We start from the raw sequence: 20,102 nt of genomic DNA, 5'->3' as shown, positions 1-20,102 counted from the left end.
TGTTTGAAAAAGCTATTTGAACATTTCAACATAAAATTGAAGCCTTAGCGCTAAATATAATGTGCTGTGATTAAGAATCTATGCAGTATTAGTGACTTTGTATCACTGTATGGCGCCCTGTTGAAGTATCTATGAGCACACTAAAATTTTAAGAATTATTTTTGTGAATTCTTGTAACACTTATCAACTTTGATGATGTAAGATTTTTTGACAGGTGAGGGATTTTGTTTGTGTTAACTATTGGTCTTCTATCCCATCCCAAGCAATTGTTGGGACTTAAATCCCCTGTGTTCTTTGAAAAGATGGATGTAGGGCAGAACGTGAAAAAGGAGAGAAAAACAGCAAATGTATAAACTCATGGAAACTCTACTTAAAGGCAAATTAGACACGATATTGGATGAGGGAAATCTGAGGGATCCCTGTCAACATGGATTCACTAGGGGCAGGTCATACCAATCCAATCTCATCAGCTTCTTTGACTGGGTGACAGGAAAACTAGACTCGGGAGAGTCTCTGGACATAGTGTACTTGGATTTCAGTAAAGCTTTTGACAGTGTCCCGCACCGTAGACTATTAAACAAGATGAAATCGATGGGGTTGGGAGAGAAACTAACTGCATGGGTCAATGATTGGCTGAGTGGAAGACTTCAGAGGGTGGTGGTCAACGGCACCCTCTCTGAGACATCGGAGGTGACTAGCGGAGTGCCGCAGGGATCAGTCCTGGGACCATCCCTTTTCAACATATTCATAAGGGACTTGACCCGGGGGCTTCAGGGTAAAGTAGCACTGTTCGCTGACGATGCTAAACTGTGCAACATAGTAAGTGAAAGCAATCTCAAGGATAGTATGACGCAGGATCTGATCACGTTGGAAAACTGGTCCTCGCCATGGCAGCTGGGCTTCAACGCTAAGAAGTGTAAGGTCATGCATCTCGGCAGCAGAAATCCATGCAGAACATACACCTTGAATGGAGAAGCACTAGCTAGGACTTCAGAAGAACGGGACTTGGGAGTAATCATCAGTGCAGACATGAAGGCTGCCAAACAAGTAGAGAAGGCCTCATCCAAGGCAAAGCAAATGATGGGATGTATCAAGAGAAGCTTTGTCAGCCGCAAACCTGAAGTCATAATGCCACTTTACAGAGCCGTGGTGAGACCTCATCTGGAATACTGTGTGCAATTCTGGAGGCCACATTACCGTAAAGATGTGCTTCGAGCCGAGTCGAGTCGGTCCAGCGGATGGCCACTAGAATGGTCTCCGGACTCAAGGGTCTCTCATACGAAGAAAGACTGGGCAAATTGCAGCTCTATACTCTAGAGGAACGCAGGGAAAGGGGTGACATGATTGAGACATTTAAATACATCACAGGTCATTTAGAGCTGGAAGATGACATATTCGTTCCCAAGGGACCCTCGGTCACAAGGGGGCACCCGCTTAAACTTAGAGGAGGGAAATTTAGTGGTGACACCAGGAAGTACTTCTTCACAGAAAGGGTGGTGGATCATTGGAACAAACTTCCGGTGCAGGTGATCAAGGCCACCAGCTTGTTCAACTTTAAGAATAAATGGGACATCCACGTGGGATCCCTATGAAGGTCGAGCTAAGGAACTAAGTCATATGCACTCAGACTTAATGGGGTGGATCAGTAGAGTGGGCAGACTTGATGGGCTGTAGCCCTTTTCTGCCGTCATCTTTCTATGCTATGTTTCTATGTTTCTATGCCCTGGAAACACAGAGCATAGACAGAATGAAGTGCAACCAGAGACTGGGAAAAGATGATAGCGACTTAAAATCACCAGACAACAAAGATAGGGAATATGATTTTATTTTCAATTTAGTGATTGAAATGTGTCGGTTTTGAGAATTTATATCTGCTGTCTATATCTTGCACTGTTCAGGAAGAAGTTAATTGCTTTCTATTTCTCTGGTATTATAATGCATGTAGAGTCCGGCATCTTAGGATTTCGTTTGTGTATATTAGTTCTTTTACCTCTCATTACAAAACCATAGCATGGTTTTTAGCGCCGGCCATGGCGGTAACAGCTCCCACGCTCATAGAATTCCTATGAGCATCAGAGCTGTTACTGCCATGGCCGGCACTAAAAACTGTGTTATGGTTTTGTAAAATGGGGGGTTAGTTTGTGGTCCTGTGTTTGCATAGAGGTTATCTGTGTTCTGCAATGTGACCAAGGCCAGGTGTTCTGGTAGGAATGAATGTTGAAAAGCATAAAGTGTAGTTTAATTTTGTGGTTTACCATTATGTATTGTTAATAAGATTATTCTGTGTGTATAAATGAAAAATGAATAGAAACAATGGCATTATAATTATTACTATTATTATGAAGATGGGATCTGGGACGGAGCTCGGCTGGGTTCTGGGGTGGAACTTGGACAGGGTCTAGGGCGGAGCTTTTGAGCTCCCCAAACAAAAAAGTGTTCTGCTGCCTATGTATAATTGAACAACTCTGTTGTCATAACTGTTGGAGAAAGAACAAATAGGGCAGCTACCCAGGGCCCCACTCTAATAAGAGCTCCCTTTGATCCCTAGCAAAGCTAAAAGATATCCCCAATCAAGTTTATTTCAGGGTATCTGACACCAGCCAGACTCAAGAACAAATGTGAGCATATCAGCAAGCCTTGATCCAAGGAGAGATAGAGCTGCTGCTGACAACCCAGGGAGGGATTGATGGGGTCAAAGTAGGCCAGGACTGCTCACTATTGTCAGGGTTCATAGCTAAGGTCTAATCACTGCTAGAGGGAAGAAGCAAAAGGCAAAAAGGAGGGTGAGGTGGGATATCTTCTAGAACAGGGGTCTCAAAGTCCCTCCTTGAGGGCCGCAATCCTGTCAGGTTTTCAGGATTTCCCCAATGAATATGCATGAGATCTATGTGCATGCATTGCTTTCAATGCATATTCATTGGGGAAATCCTGAAAACCCGACTGGATCCTCAAGGAGGGATTTTGAGATCCCTGTTCTAGAAGGAAGAAAACTGTAGAGGAAGGAGAGGTAGAAAAAAGAAGAAGGGAGAGATTAATAAGAGGGGGATGGATCTAAAGGTAAGAAAAATGATGCCCACAATTAGGGTAGACAAGACCAACTGGCCAAACTGGATAGGCCAAATGCTCGTTAATTGCCAGTATCTACTTTGCTACTATTTGTATCTGGCTCTGGATCTCGTTTTCTCCAGAGCATTATGTGGAGAGGTTTTGATGGTGGCAGTGAGCAGTAGGAGGGTATATTCACATCTTTTATTTCTCTTTGCAAACGAAGATGGTGGTAGTAAGCAGTAGGAGGGAACATTCACATCTTTTATTTCTCTCTGTAAACGAAGATGGGAAGCTGTGGAGACAACTGTGATGTTTGTGAAGCAGGACTTTAATTTTCTCTTTCTACCATATTCACATTGCTATACTGCAGTGCAGACCATGAGATGGTGAGAGCAGTCGTATGAACTTATCAAGCATTTGCACACACAGGAGTGATTCTGGAACTGCACAGACACTCATAACCTCGATTATGTCACATGTATGGAAAGGGTGATATGAAAGGGATATGGAGCGTGGATATGTGCACATGCAGTGTTGTTCCTCAGGAGGCTGTTCTGGGCTCTTTGCTCTCCTCAGTGCCTTCAGCAAATTGGACTGCAGCAGAACTGGCATAGAGGCGCACCGCTGACGGTGGTTTTGGCGTGGCAGTGAAACTCTTCGCTTGTTTGGCTGTATCAGATTGCAGTCTGTGAAGGTAGAAGGGCACCGTGAATCCCAGTAGAGACAAGGTCAGGAAGCTGGCATGAACCTGCAAAACCACAAATGGCACAATGAAATTTCTAATGACTTTAGTCGGGGGATGCAGTGAGAGACGTGCCTCCAGAACTGAACACAGAGATGGCAAATGCCTTCCGGCCTTTACTGGAACACAGAATAGACATTTCTACTGGAGGTGTCTCATTCTACAGTGCAGGTCTCTTTACAGTTGACTGAAAATTTGAGGTTTTCATTTACCCAAAAAGGATCCCCCTGGAGATGATTGGTAAGAACAAGAAAAAGCGGATGCTGTCCCAACGTCAGAAGCATGGAGACGAGGATGTGGACCCCTATCAGTCCCCCAAAATGATTGGCTGGGTATCTGTGAACAGAGAAGAAGATGTCAGACAAAGAGGATGGGCAGCATCTTGGCAGAGAAGAAGAGGGTTTGAACTGAGTAGTAACCTGGAGTAGGGATAGCGAGGGGAAAGCAGGGGTTCAACCATGCACTGTATTCAGGATTATGGAAAGTGAGAGAGAAGGAGAGACTGAGCTGTGATTCTTGGCCAGTCATGAGGCAAGTAAAGGGAACAGTGGCCGCTGGAGCTAGCCATGCCTTATTGGGATAAGGGAACTAAGGATCAAAGGTGGGGATCTGGAGCCAAGCTAAGCCTCAATGATTGGGGGGGAGGGGAGCTAGTGGCAGCAGAAGTTAAAAGAGGGGAAGCAGGGATTGGGCTGTAACTGGGGTAAGAAGAGCAAGAAACAAGCAGGGACTGAACTGAGCTGTAGGAGTAACATCTAGAAGGGCAATTCTATAACTCGGCACCCAATAGAAGTCTATTCTGTAAAAGAACATAAGCACCTCCTTTCCTTTAGGCTACCAGCATAACTGCTTAGATATGGGCAGTTAGGCACAAGCACTTAACACCAGCCATAGAGCTAGTGTAACTGCTTATGTCTAAATACAGGAGATACATGCAAAACATACAGTATTCTATAAATTAGGTGTACAAGTGTGATTCCCACCCATATGCATGTCCACTTATCAAATATGTGATATGCAAATTATGTATATTTACAGAATAGCTCTTAGGCAAAATTTTGGTATTTATGCATATATGTACGTATATGCCATTATTCTAAACATGCATGTATTTAACTGGTTCGTAAATGTATCTATTTTATAGAAATACCCCCATTAGTACTACAGTTGTAAACAGAAGTTGAGTTGTGCTCAGTTGATGTGGGAAAGAGAAGTTGATAAGGGTCTTGCCTGTATACTCACAACACTACATACAACATAGTGCAGGAGACAAAGAGGGAACTCCTAAGCACTGTGTGTAGAAGGAACCCCAGGACCTGGAGGGAAAGCACAGATAGCCAAAGCTAATACACCTCAAAGCATTTCAGCATCAGCACACTTCTATAAAACATCATGGCTCAAGGACTTGATATACTGCCTTCCCTGTCGTTCAGCCAAAGTAGTTTATATTTTATTACACTGAATACTAATAGGAGTATATAGAAAAATATCAAATATGCTCTTCAATAAATATTAATCACTGTGCCAGCATATTATTTCAATAAATAATTAGTTAAAATAAATAAATTCAATAAATTATTCTTTATTGAATTTTCTATTTTTAACTAATTATTTATTGAAATAATATGCTGGCACAGTGATTAATAAAAAATGTATTTTATTACATACAGGCAATTTCTCTGTCCCGTGTGGGATCACAGTCTAAGGGCTCTTTTTACTAAGGTGCGCTAGCGTTTTTAGCACGTGCTAAAGATTAGCGCGGGCAAACCACGCGCTAAATTAAATATACTAACGCAAGCTCTATGGAGGCGTTAGTGTTTAGCGTGCGCTAAAACCATTAGCACACCTTAGTAAAAGGAGCCCTAAGTTTTTGTACCTGGGGTAATGGAGGCTGCACAACCCTGCTTTACACACGTTTGAGGCTTTCTTTCTCCTTCCCTTCATTTTTCTGCTTGCCTTTTCCTCTATTCTGCTCCTTTTCTCTTCCTTCTTTTCCTCATCTCTCTCCCCCTTACTCTCCGCTCCCCTCTTCCTGCCTGTTCCTTTATTTTCCCTTCCTTCTTGGTGCTGCTGCTTCTCTCCCCTCTTTGTCCCTCTTGGTTTGCTGTCTATTACCTGAAGCTCCAGGCTGGGAATGAGACACACAACACCAAATGCACAGAGGAAGATGATTGTCAGAGTAAAAACCACAGTCAGTCTCCGGACACCTCTGATTTGTTTCTGGGGGGATTGCATGCTGAAAGCAACATATTTCCATTATATTAATTTTCCACACTCGTTAGCTGAGATAGCCCAGCCCCCCACCCCTCAAACATATATCCCATGTTAGAATAAAAATGCAACCTACCCTGCAATGACAGCATAGTCCTCTTCCTTCCGATTGGCTGGTTTCTGCTGCCTTGACCCCAATAGAAGCAATGTCATGGGGGCACTCATCAAACTCAAAACTTGAAGGGCCCCAAAGATGGAGGAATACAAAGCTGGCAGAAAGAAGAAAGCAAAAGACTAACAAGGCTTACTATTACTATATTATTTCTATTCTTTATGACCTGCATTGACTTTCTGTGATTTGGAGAATCGGTTTAAAATATTATTTTTGATATGAGTTTTAAAGCATTACACCATGAGGCTTCCAAAAGCATCAGTACTATACTGAAATTCTATAGACCACCTCAGAGGCTTAAATCTGCAAATATTAACTTTCTGGAAGTATCTTTCTATCATTTCACATCAATAACATTCGAGCCCACACCTTTGTTGTTGCTTAGCCAAAACTATGGAATTTTTTGCTAGATGAGTTAAGGGCTCTTTCTTGTATGCTAACCTTTCATAAGGGACTCCAAATGTGTGGGATTTTTTAAAAAAAAACCATAAGAATAGCCTTACTAGATCAGATCAATGGTCTATCAAGCCCAGTAGCCCATTCTCATGGTGGCTAATCTAGGTCACTAGTACCTGGCCAAAACCCAAGGTGTAGCAATATTCCATGCTACCAATACAGGGCAAGCAGTGGCTTCCCCCTTGTCTTTCTCAATAATAGACTATGGACTTTTCCTCCAGGAACTTGTCCAAACCTTTCTTAAAACCAGCTACACCATCTGCTCTTAACACATCCTCTGGTAATATGTTCAAGAGCTTAACTATTCTCTGAGTGAAAAAAAATTTCCTCCTATTGATTTTAAATGTATTTCCATGTAACTAGTCTTTGCAAGTTTTGACGGAGCGAAAAATCAATCCACTTATACCTTTTCTACTCCATCAGGATTTTGTAAACTTCAATCATATCTCCCCTCAGCCGTCTCTAACCGTTTTAGTCTTTCCTCATACGAGAGGAGTTCCTTCCCCTTTACCATCTTGGTCGCTCTTCTTTGAACCTTTTATAGTGCCACTATATCTTTCTTGAGATAAGGAGACCAGAATTGAACGCAATACTCCAAATGAGGTTGCACTATGGAGCGATACAGGGGCATTATGACATTCTTATTCTTGTTAACCATCCCTTTTTTAATAATTTCCAGCATCCTGTTTGCTTTTTTGGCCATCGTCGCATGTTAGGCGGAAAGTTTCATCGTATTGTCTACAATGATACCCAGTTCCTTTTTTGGGGCGCTAACCCCCAAGGTGGACCCTAGCATCCAGTAACTGTGAGTCAGGTTATTCTTCCCAAGGTGCATCACTTTGGATTTGTCCACATTAAATTTCATGTGCCACATGGACGCCCAGTCTTCCAATTTGCTAAGATCCGCCTGCAATTTTTCACAATCTGCATGTGTTTTAACAACTTTGAACAGTTTAGTGTCATCTGCAAATTTAATCACCTCACTCGTCGTTCCAATTGCCAGATCATTTATAAATAAGTTAAATAGTACTGGTCCCAGTACAGACCCCTTTGGCACTCCACTGTTTACTCTCCTCCATTGAGAAAAATGACCATTTAACCCTACCCTCTGTTTTCTATCCGACGGATAACCAATTTCTAATCCACAACTGAGCTTTGCCACCTATCCCATGACTCTTTAATTTTCTCAGGAGCTTTCTGAAAATCTAGATACACTATATCAACCAGCTCACCTTTATCCACATATTTATTCACACCTTCAGATTTGTGAGGCAAGATCTCTCTCAGCTGAATCCATGCTGACTCCGTCTCATTAAATCATGTTTGTCTATGTGTTCCAGAATTTTATTTTTTATAATCATTTCTACCATTTTGCCCAGCACTGAAGTGAGACTTACTGGTGTCCCCTGGAGTCCTTTTTAAAAATTGGTGTAACATTAGCCACCCTCCAATCTTCAGGTACTACAGGCGATTTTAGCGACAGGTTACAGATCTCTAACAGCAGGTCAGCAATTTCATGTTTGAGTTCTTTTAGTACCCTGGGATGTATACCATCCCAGGGTCTTGGCGTTTTATCACTTTTTAACTTGTCGATTTGGCTCAGTACATCTTCCAGATTCACTGAAATTTCTTTCAGTTCCTCTACATCATCACCCTTGAAAACCATTTCCGGTTCAGGTAGATCTCTTACATCTTCTTCCGTAAAGACCGAAGCAAAGAATTCATTCAGTCTTTCCGCTATGGCCTTATCCTCCCTGAGCACCCCTTTTGCTCCTTTGTCATCCAACAGATTCCCTCACACGCTTTTCCATCTGGTGGTGTGTAGTATATTTATTTTTCTATGTACTATTGTTGATAGAGATGTTGGTATGTTGTACTATAGTGTTTAGGCTGGGGATTGAGAAGCTTAGTTGTCGACAGAGCAAAGATAAGATAATGACATTGTGTACTTATGTGATGGTGTCTATGTGGCTCTCTTAATATTGGGGTCCTTTTACTAAGGTGAGTTAACTGATTTAGCATGTGCTAATTGATAAGAAGCTCATTTTACACCTATGGGTTTCTTAGCATACAGCTAAATCAGTTAGCACACCTTAGTAAAAGGATCCCATTACTTGTAGTACATCATTATGTGTTACGTTAGAGATTTTTATCTGATTGCTTCTTATTTTATATGATTGTGTGTGGGCTTCGATGCAGTGGCGTAGTGAGGGTGACTGGCGCCCGGGGTGGTAACATCCCTCTCCCACCCTCTTCCCCGCCTCCCCTGCCATGGGTGGGCGCAGGGCAAGGGGAGGAGTGGGAATGGGGAAGAGAGGAGGAGGGGGTGCTGGCATCCTGAGGAAGACCGCAAATGGGGCAGACCGCCCCCTCGCACCCCCCTTACTGTGCCACTGCTTCAATGGCAACTCCAATAGTTGGGAAGTGAGACCAGTGCTGGACAGATTTATGTGGTCTGTGCCCCAAAAAGGGCAGGGAGAATTTGAGTTTAAGCACGTATATATCATATGATATTCAAAGCATATGCTATGATTGCAGGTGCTGTGTATCTCTGTAGGGCAGGGGTGCCCACACTTTTTGGGCTTGCGAGCTACTTTTAAAATGACTAAGTCAAAATGATCTACCAACAATAAAATTTAAAAAAAACACAAAGCACACTGTACGCATAGAAAATGTTAATTATCATTCCTATTCCAGGGTTTTTCAAAGAGGTCAAAGCAGATGACTCTATGCACTATAACCTCAGTAACAACCATACCAAAATAGACAAATATACCCCCCTCCCTTTTTACTAAATCACGATAGCAGTTTTTAGCGCAGGGAGCTGCGCTGAATGCCCAGCGCTGCTCTCGACGCTCATAGGCTCCCTGCGCTAAAAACCTCTATTGCGGTTTAGTAAAAAGGGACCTTAGTGTAAAATATAGACAGCAGATATAAATTCAGACACATTTTGATCACTAAATTTAAAATAAAATCATTTTTCCTACCTTGTCTGGTGATTTCATGAGTCTCTGGTTACACTTTCTTCTTTTGACTGTGCATCCAATCTTTCTTCCCTTCTTTTAGCCTGTATGCTTCCTCTCCTCCAGACCTCATTCCCTTCCCCAACTTTTCCTTCCTCTCTCCCTGCCCTTTCTTTCTCTCTGCCTCCCTTTCTTTTTTTTCTGTTTCTCTTCTTTCCTTCTGTCTCCCTGCCTGCCCTTTTCCTTTCTTTCTCCCTGCCCTCCCCCAAGCCACTGCCACTGCCATCGGGGACCAGGACCCAAACCGCCACCAATAACAGGCCCAAAAGCCGACGACGCCCCAAGCTCTCCCTGCTTCAGCCGACCAGCATCGCGATCGACCTATTGGGGGAAATGCTGCCGGGTCCTGCCTTCGCAGAAACAGAAAGTAGGCAGGACCCGGCAGCAAGAAGAGGAAATGCTTCACTAACCTGTCTCCCGCCTTAGCCCATAGCAAACGCTTGCTTCAGGGCTCTCAACATGTGCGTGCCCCCCCCCCCCCGACATAACTTCCGGATTTGGAGGGAAGAGAAGAGAAGACGGCACGCACACGTTAGAGCCCGGAGCATAAGTTCACTATGGGCTGAAATCTCCAAGCCGGGTTTTTTTTTTTAATGTTCAGCAGCGGCGGCAGCAGCAGATGTCAGCTGGGCGGACCACCCAGCTAAAAGGCCCTAGGGAGAATACAGAAGAAGGCTGATCGGCCCGGAAGATCAGGACGGCAACACGAGTCTATCACGGAGCCCAGGATGGGCTCCGTGATCGACTCACATTGCCTTCCTGAGCTACCGGTCGATCACGATCGACGTATTGGGCACCCCTGCTGTAGGGGGATGGGGTAGAATTATAAAGTCAATATCAATGAATAAATGGTACTAGTTAGTGGGTGGGGGGAAGACAATCTCAGGGTTGAAATTGTGTTGAATATTGTGTTCCAAGATTGCATCATATAACTGCCTATATAAGGTTGGCAAGGTGGCAGGTTGCCAGCTGACCTGTTTATGATGCCAGTGTTTAATCTTGAAGAAGTGGAATTTGTGCAAAGTGCTAGATACATCTCTGGCCACCTTGTTGAGAAGACCAGGTCTTTTATCTGTCAATATTTACCATGTTACTGCTAGTTTATACCCCAACTAGAGCGGTTGATCGTACAGATTATAAATATTTTAAATAATGTTAATTTTCATGAAGCATCCTGTTGCAAGCGTGTTATAAGTGGCCCCAAAGAAGCTGAGGGCTAGGAGCAGGGATACCAGACATCCAGATTTACCAGGACATGCCCTCTTTTAAGAGGACTGTCTGGATGGTTTCCTGGACTGGAGGGAGTTTGTCCAGGGTTTGGACCCACTCTTTCCAGTCCAGCCCCCACTCTGGATTCGGGTATGGCTCTCCAAGTCTCCCCTGTTCCCAGAACAGCTGCGATAGCAGCCTGTCATCTTATAACGTGGTTTTTGAGAATCTAGGCCTGAGTCTCCCTTGCCCCCAGTATATCTTCTGGCAGTGCAATTTCAAAACTTTAGGCAGCCAGCAGCTTTAGCAGCATGATACTGCTGCTGTCGGCCTGTCCTGGAAATCTTTGCTCTGCGGCATTTCATGGGAACAGGAATTGCTGCAAAGTGAAGGCTTATGGGACAGGTTGACAGTAGCAGGATCATGTTGCTAACACTGCTGGCTGCCTGAAGTTTTGAAATTGCAGTGCCGGAGGAGGTACTGGGGACAGGGGAGACTCAGGCCTAGATTCTCAAAAAAACGCATTAAAAGATGGCGGGCTGTGTTAGCATCCATTCTGGTAGCGAATTAAAATATGCGAGTCATTTTCCAAAAAATGCTCATGTAATTGAGATTGGCGGAAAGTAGTGAATTCTCGCTAAATTTGCATGTGCTCATCGCTGGTGATAGCGATGTACCAATGCACAGAAAAAAATGCAACCCCCCCCAACAAAACCCCCCAAAACACAACAGTGGGAGAGATGTTCAATTTCTCCTACTTCCAACCAACACCCCCCTCTCCCAGCAGCAGGAGAGATCCCATTCTTTCCAGCTGCCACACAACCACCCCTCTGACCCCTCACCCTATACCTTGAATTAGATAGCTGACCAGAGGGATGCCTATTCCCTCTGGTCAGCTGTCCCACCTCTTCAAAATGGGCCTTTACCTCCCCGATGCACCAGGGAGGGACCTGAGGCTCTAAATGGCCCAGGTTGTTTAAGGTCCCTCCCATAGGAGGAATATCTGAATATCGGCTGGTGAATGGTTAACTTCCAAGTCATGGCATGAAGTGCTGCCATCCCCTTCCCTCCCTCATATACCCCCTGCCCACTTCAGCACATCCTGATCCACCCCTTCTGATCCATAGTTCCTTCCCTCCTAACCCTCCAGAAGCACAGCAGGAACCCCTCCCTGCAACTCTTCCCATAATGCTGAAAACAAGCCCCTTCCAATGCTTGCTACCTCCACCTCCCTGAAGCAAAGCAGCACACACCCCTCCCTCTGTGTATGATTTTCCTGCCCTTCGTCCCTGGTGATCCCGTTGGGAAACGTAGGAGCATTACCCACTTGCTCGCTCATTGTTCTGCCTCCATCAAATAGCTATTGTGTCCTTTAGGAACTGAAAATTGATTGAGGGGAGAGGGAGCATAAGAATGATGGTTTGCCTAAAGCTCCTAACACTCTTGGACAAGCCTTAAGTACTAATTACAAGTCCCTGAGGGGATTTCTGGGCACAAAAGGCCTTGGGAGAGAGCCAGGGATGAAGAGTACTGAGGTGAAGGCTACTGTAGATACAAGGTACACTTCCCCCTCCGTATTCGCGGTGATAGGGGAACAGCATGGCCTCGAATACAGAAAAACTGCAAATAACTTTATGTAAAAATAAACACCCCATAGAAAAGGCACAAACCGCGAATAACCTGTCCTGTTCCTGTGCAGCTGTAAAGGAAAGTGTGGGTCTGGATCCTGAGAACCACTTCCAGAACAGAGCGCAGGGCTGGCATTGCGCGAGGGAGAGAGCAGTAACCTGCTGTGGTTTGGCGGGGGACTTCCGGATCAGACTGCGCACCTGGCGCTGGCAAATGCCAAATACAGAGTCAGCACATGCCTGCTGAGTTGCTGGTTCGTGTGCGCTTGGTGGCGGGCCGGAGCCTCTGGGAACAGTGCTGGATCCTGTCAGTTCATCGGCCTCTGCCTCGGCTGTGTGTTTTGGGTGATCCCTCCAATTTCCTGTGATGTAAATTTGGGGGCGGAGACTGTGTTCAAAAACCCCACGAATAATGAAATTGCGAATACGGAGGGGGAAGTGTAGTCTGTTGGAATTATATGACACAAATAGCCCAAGGAGGTTCCAGGAAGGAAGAGCAAGGGCAGAACACTGGTGATGAGAAGCATTAAGCAGTGCAAAATACATTTGGAGAAAATTCAGGTGCACAGCTCAGGTAACACCTGAGTTGAATGGAAAGTGTTGGGGATCTCTTACCTGTGCTTATATTATCCTGGGACAGGTACTGAAGCAAATGGTTAATGGAGCCCACATAAAAATGGAGCCAGAGCTGGACAATGGAAGCCATAAAAAGGTGAAGGATGAAAACCGGGCTGCAGAGGCTATCACTCAGTGGAGGGCCTGCTGCAACAGAGAGAGGGTGTGAGTATACTGGTAGAGAAAACCATTCATTATAACTAGGACATATCAGGGTCAGGGCACAAGCTCAGATCTATGTCCCCCCCCCACACACCTAGCCTATCTGCTGGCCTACTGCCTATTTCTCAGGAGCATCTCGAGCTAGAATTGCAATCTATGCGACACACCCTTAGTGTCCCGACTCCCCATCCTATCTACTGAACTGTGACCATGTGCGGTCGAACCTCTCATGCAGCTCTCAGGACAGCCAAGCTGTTTCTCTCCTTGCTCTATGCTGAGATTTCCACTCCTTTGACCTCATGACCCAGGTGAGTCTCTGGCTGGCTAAAGTCTGCTGCATGATTAAAAAACTAACTCCCACTCTAACAGACATAGAAAATCAGCATTTCACACTGGTGTCTAACCCTTCATAAAACTCTCTAATGGGACAGCTCAAGAAAAGCAAAGTGTCACTTGCACAGACGTTTTGACCCAGATTCTATAAATGATGCCTACAGTTAGGAGCCTAGATCTGTGCGCTTAGCCAATGTAGGTGCCTAACTTCACCCCCTCCCCTCCCCTCTCCCTCCCCCCTCCCCCCTGCAATAGCAGGCAGGCAAGCTGAATGCTCTGCCCTCTTCTCCGACACTCATAGGAACTCTATGAGTATTGGGAGCAGTGCAGAGCATTCAGCACACCGGCCTGTGCTAAAAACCACTATTGCGGTTTTTTAAAAGGGGAGGTTAATTTTCTTAATTGGCACTGATAATTGAAAGCACCATTTAAAAAAAATTATAAAATCGTTAAAAACTGAATTAGCTGGTAGCACAATTGCACTCAACAGGGCCTAGGAGTTAGGCACCATTTGTAGAATCAGGGCCTTTGGGTCTCAGCTGACGGTGAAAATTTGTTCCTGTGTCAGTAACCCCTATTGTTACTCTCCTCCCCCCTACCCTTTATCTCTTTCCTCTACATAATGGAGCTCTTTCCTTATTTTTAACTGATATTATTGTAAACTACCTCATTATTCTTTAATGAGAGCAAGTATATCAAATTTTAATAAACCATAAATCAAACGCTTGGGCTCCGTCTCTGACTTGGCCAAACTCAAATCTGGAAGTTTTTGAAAAGTAGATTGTCTACTGCGTGATGTGTATTCATTAATTAAAACCATTTACACATTTGTTACAATTAAATATTTCTTTAGTAAAGGTAGCAACCGTTTTTATTTTATATGTTCCTCATTTTTTATCTCAACAAATACAGTAACCCACATAATGCCTCTACTGTGCAAATCTCTTTCATACATCGTCATTGTGGATAGCCTGAAAGCCTAACTGAAAACCAGAACTGATTGGGGAAACACTGCCCTATGCTTTATACCAGTGGTTCCCAAACCTGTCCTGGGGGACCCCAGCCAGTCAGGTTTTCAAGATATCCCTAATGAATATGCATGAGAGAGATTTGCATACTTATCACTTCCATTATATGCAAATCTCTCTCATGCATATTCATTAGGGATATCTTGAAAACCTGACTGGCTGGGGGTCCCCCAGGACAGGTTTGGGAACCACTGCTTTATACTATCCAGCTCTAGCACTAAAAAGTGCTGTAGCCCTATGGCTGTTCCCTGAGTCATCCAGTTGTTGGGGTTTTAGGGGGTTTTTTTTTTGGGGGGGGGAGAATTAGGGGTGGGTCAGAAGGGCAACTACTCAAGATGCAAAGCTCTGTGGTGGTAGAAAAAAATATGGCAGCAAAGAGAAGCCAGGGATTGTGCTACTGTTCCCTTATCAACCAGATTGGGGGAGGAAAAGGGGAGAGAATGAAAAAGGATTAAGGGCAAAAGCGAAGGGGGTAGAGGAGGGGTGTCAAAGTCCCTCCTCGACGGCAGAAATCCAGTCGGGTTTTCAGGATTTCCCCAATGAATATGCATGAGATCTATATGCATGCACTGCTTTCATTGTATGCTAATAGATCTCATGCATATTCATAGGGGAAATCCTGAAAACCCGACTGGATTGCGACCCTCGAGGAGTGACTTTGACACCCCTGGGGTAGAGGGAAAGGAAGTAAGCATCTGGATGAAGGGAAGGAGTGCTTGCCTGCTAAAGGTGCAACAATCTCAAACCCCCGATTCCACAACCCACCCCTGCTATTTAAGAATTTGAATCTAAGCCTTGCACCTTTCTGCAGGTCAGGTCTGCGGAAGCTTAGGGTCTTCCTCTGGCTGAAACGCAGGATCCTCTCTTTTTGCCCCAAAGACTTGAAGAAACGCTGCTGCAGGGAATAATCGCTCATCTCCCCACTCTCAGGCTTTTGCTGCTCTTCACAGCACTTCCACTTTAGATGGATACTGGGAGGACAGAAAGATAAATGAGAGTGAATCATGGAAGACCTACTATAAGAGAGCAGAATAATGAAGATAGCCGATAAGGATCCATCTGGCCTATCTGGATAAGAAACCATGGATCTATCATAGCTTTCACCTACAGGGCAATTCTATAAACTGGGTGCTAATATTTACACATCCATTGTGCATGTAAATGTTTATAATACTAGTGCTAATGTACACCCACGTAAATGCCAGCAAGGTGCCTAAGTGTTATTGTATGACTTGTACCCACTTAACTTACAGAGCAAGTATTTGAAAGGGGGGTGCACAGGGCCATAGGAACTTTTCAAATCATTGGGGGTGCTAAACTCAAGACATTACCCCTTGACAGGGGTTACCATTCAACTCATTTTGAAGAATTGGAAGAACTGGGATAGGTTAAATTACACTTTCTGGTGGGAATCTCTCTGTTATACTTTTAAAATGGAACGTTCGATGGCCGTACAGCAGGGACAGTATAAGAAATTTATGGATCTTTGGGAACCATTGACTAAGTTCTGTAAGGAATGATAACTGATTTTATTTTATTGACCCTTAAGCATACACATCCAGGGTGGGTGGGAGGGAGGAGGGTTTTGCATTGGAATTTCATTTGGGGAATATATGGAGGGTTTCCTGTAGATATGTACTTTTTATGATTATGTGCATTAATGTCTATAAGTTTAATGTACATTTCATGTAATATTATGTATATTGAAATTGTTTGTTTGCACAATGGTAGTTTGGAAATTTAATAAATTATTTTTTTAAAAAGAAGACATTACCCCTCCCCTAGACACAGACAGGAAGTTTACTTAATATTGGGGGTGCTCTAGTACCCACAGAACTGGCACCTATGCACAGGAATAAAGTATGTAACTTATGGCATACTGTAAGCTATGCTTGCCCTTGTCACATTTAGATGCCTGCACTCAGTGGTGTAGTGAGGATAGGAGGCGCCCAGAGTGGTGGTACACCCCCACTCCCTCCTCTCCGCACCCTTGCTCCTTCCACGCCCTCCTCTTCTCCCCTCCCCCACTCCTTCCATGCCCCCATTCCACACTCACGCCCTCCTTTCCCACCTCTGTACCTCTTTAAATTTCCACTAGTGCGAGAAGCTTCTCCAGCCTGCTGCTCATGCTGATGTTGGTTTTCCCTCTGACGTCACTTCCTGGTCCCAGGACCCGGAAGAAATTTCAGAGAGAACCAGGCCTGTGCGAACAGCATGCTAGAGTAGTTGCTTGAGCTGGTGAAGATTTTAAAGAGGTACGGGGGGTGGGGAAGGGAGGACTCGAGTATGGCTTGCGGGGGAGGAGAGGTGCCGACACTCCCACCAAGACAATGCTGGGGGTGATTCCCCACTGCCTATACTTACACCAGTTGTAGGGCTGAGGGTAACTTTGGGCACCTAAATTTAGTCACACCAATACCAGGTTACACTAGTAGTCTAGAATAGGCAATAGGTTCCATAATGTAATAGGCTTCTATTATGTGGCCTTGGGGCCCCTACACGGATGTGTCACTTATAGAACTATTTTCCTATTGGGATCTGAACCTAAAATTTATGAGCAATGTCAAAAAGGGTGCATGGAAATGGAAGGGTCATTGGAATAAGGGGCATCATCACTAACTAATGCGTGAGGATTTTTACCATGTTTCAGTTGATGTAAATGGTTGTGCAGATGGGGAGAGCGACCTTGGGGTGATAGTGTCTGAGGATCTGAAGGTGACAATGCAATGTGACAAGGCAGTGGCTGTAGCCAGGAGGATGCTAGGCTGTATAGAGAGAGGCAAAACCAGCACAAGAAAGGAGGTGTTAATGCCCCTGTACAGGTCATTGATGAGGCTCCACTTGGAGTATTGTGTTCAGTTTTGGAGGCCATATCTGGTCAAGGATATAAAAAGACTTGAAGCAGACCAGAGGAAAGTGACTGAAATGGTAGGGGGTTTGCGCCAAAAGAAGTACATGAAGAGACTAGAAGACCTCAACATGTATTCTCTAGAAGAGAGAAGGGACAGGGATGATACAATATAGACATTTAAATATTTGAAAGGTATTAATATGGGACCAAATCTTTACCAGAAAAGGGGAATTACTAAAACTAGAGGACATAAATTGCAGTTGAGAGGTGGTAGACTTAGAAATAATATTAGGAAATTCTTTTTCACGGAGAGGGTGGTGGATGCCTGGAATGCCCTCCCAAGGGAGGTGGTGGAGAGGAAGACTGTGATGAACACAGAGGATCGCTAATTAGAATATGAATGGGCAAACGGTCACTGGCTGAATCCCACAAAGGAGATGGTTTGGATAGGCTGGAGTGAGCTTCAGTGACAACTCCAGTAGTTGGACCCTAAGGACAGTACCGGGTAGACTTCTAAGGTCTGTTGCCTAGAAATAACAAAGAAAAAAGACATTTTAATTTAATCATGAAATTGTGATTTCAGGACAGACTGGATGGACCATTCAGGTCTTTATCTGCTCTCATTTACTATGTTACTATATAAAGTTATCTCTCCAGACTTACACCTCAATCAGTATAAGCTCCCAACACCTCACATATAGTGTATAATCCCCAGCTCCTCAAAAGTACCACCTGGGCTCAAAAGGTTTTCATTCCCCTAGACTTTATATACTACCTCCTTACTGGAGCGGCTCACAATATTTATTTATTGTAAAACTTATAATTTTAATTTCATTCTTAAGGGTACTTAGCTTTTTATAAGTAGTCTTCCTTTCAGGGATATAGGAGCCAACATGTTTCACCCTGGAAGGTTTTCTCAAGGCTCATCATCCCTTAATACGCTTTACTCCCTCAACCGGACCACTGAATGTTAGGCATGAGTTCCAGATATAAACGATACCTTATAAACTGTGCCTAACTTTTATTTACTTATTTAATTCATTTTCTATCAAGTTCTTCCCTCAGAACAGGTTACAGGTTAACATACATAATATACAGTTAATGGGTTACAATTTATGATTATTTATTTATTTATGTATGTATTTTAAAAATTTGTATTCCGCCTATCAACTAGGTGGATTACAAATGAACGTACATAAAATGAGACCTACAAAAAAACATACTAAAATACAAACTCAGTAAAAAATAAATTTTCACATAGTTACAGTACAAGTTTTTAAATACAGGTTTTTATCCTAACTCGACACATACTAGGGATCTAATACCAACATACTGTACATAATATACAGTTTACAGGTTACAATTTGCATTGTTACAGTGCAAGATTTTTCAATTCAAGTTTTTATCTTAACGCAACACGTTCTGAGGATCTAGTGTCAATATTCATTTCTTTGTAATCCATCAGTTGTAGGCAGGGGGGTTAGGTGAAGAGATATGTTTTTATTGCCCTTCAAGGGATCTGATCTGTTGTGGCAGTTGGTTCCAGTGGCTCGGTATGAAGTGGGAGTAGGAATGTCGTTTGGCGGTTTGCAGTTAAATGGCACGACCAGGGGGCGTTGTAAGGCGTATTTCATTCTGGGAGCAGAGGGTCCTATTTGGCATGTATGGAGGCAGCTTGGTCATCATGTAGCCCGATGCCTTGCCATGCAAGGATTTGAACGCTAGCATCAGGCCCTTGAAGACACATTTGGCTTGGGGCAGCCAGTGAACTGACGATAAAGCTTGGGAGACAGGATCAAGGGCATGGAGGTTTTTTAGAAGTCTGATTGCCACGTTTTGTACATGCTGGAGATGTATGATGAATAGTGCGTTGCAGTAATCCATGCATGAGAGGACAAGGGCATAAAGGAGTTGGGTGAAGTCAGACTCAGAAAAGTAGTTCCTTATTTTTTGGAGTTGTCGCAGTAGAATGAGGAAGATACCACCTGAGAGACTTGGTTGGAATGCGATAGGTTGGAGTCAAGGAATATTCCTAGGCTGTTTGCTTGGTCCTTTGCAGTTATGGTAGTTGAGTCCCAGTGCAGGATATCACTCAGTGGGGAGGGGGAGGGGGGGAGTGTCAGCACCCACTTTTTATGTGCCATCTATACATAATCCTGAGTTTTGTGCAATAGGTAAAAGTGAATCAACTTTGAACTCTTTCAAACTAGGGGACATAATGAAATTACATGGAAACACTTTTTCACTCAAATAGTTAAACTCTGGTTAGTGTATCTGGGCTTAAAAAAGGTTTGGACAAGTTCCTGAAGTCCATAGTCTGCTATTGAGACAGACATGGGAGAAGCCACTGGATCAGAAGCATGGAAGTTTGCTACTATTTGGGTTTCTGCCAGGTACTTGTGACCTGGATTGGCCTCGGTTGGGAAATGGATACTGGGCTAGATGATCTGACTCAGTATGGCTATTCTTACGTTCCTATGTTACCCCAATATGAGAGTTATTTTGTTGCAGCGAAAGATTAGAGAAACTGGGCCTCATCCCCCTCAAACAGAGGAGATTGAGAGGGGACATGATTGAAACATTCAAGGTACTGAAGGGGATAGACTTAGTAGACAAGGACAGGT

The 20,102-nt window shown here is 44.0% G+C and overlaps 1 protein-coding gene across 6 annotated transcripts in view; it reads right to left on the bottom strand.

Annotated features, from left to right (window-relative positions):
* Nucleotides 1-3,000: 3,000 nt before the first annotated feature.
* LOC117360441 (large neutral amino acids transporter small subunit 4-like) overlaps nucleotides 3,001-20,102 on the bottom strand; it is a 64,767-nt gene continuing 47,665 nt past the window's right edge. For 4 of the 6 annotated variants that reach the window (XM_033944188.1, XM_033944190.1, XM_033944191.1 and 1 more), the window contains 7 exons: nucleotides 15,429-15,598; nucleotides 13,105-13,251; nucleotides 6,138-6,270; nucleotides 5,906-6,026; nucleotides 5,033-5,106; nucleotides 4,003-4,126; nucleotides 3,001-3,796 (listed from right to left, as the gene is read on the bottom strand). In XM_033944188.1, the coding sequence (XP_033800079.1) occupies nucleotides 3,590-3,796; nucleotides 4,003-4,126; nucleotides 5,033-5,106; nucleotides 5,906-6,026; nucleotides 6,138-6,270; nucleotides 13,105-13,251; nucleotides 15,429-15,598 (976 nt within the window). In that variant the 3' untranslated portion in view covers nucleotides 3,001-3,589. Of the gene's footprint in view, nucleotides 3,797-4,002; nucleotides 4,127-5,020; nucleotides 5,107-5,905; nucleotides 6,027-6,137; nucleotides 6,271-13,104; nucleotides 13,252-15,428; nucleotides 15,599-20,102 lie in introns of all 6 variants that reach the window. The other 2 variants (XM_033944189.1, XR_004539410.1) reach the window with 2 other exon arrangements.

Source organism: Geotrypetes seraphini, chromosome 5, assembly GCF_902459505.1.
Source record: "Geotrypetes seraphini chromosome 5, aGeoSer1.1, whole genome shotgun sequence".
NCBI classification, from domain to species: Eukaryota; Metazoa; Chordata; class Amphibia; order Gymnophiona; family Dermophiidae; genus Geotrypetes; species Geotrypetes seraphini.
The sequence above is the reverse complement of the archived record's forward strand: the minus strand, read 5'-3'. Positions and strand labels throughout refer to the sequence as shown.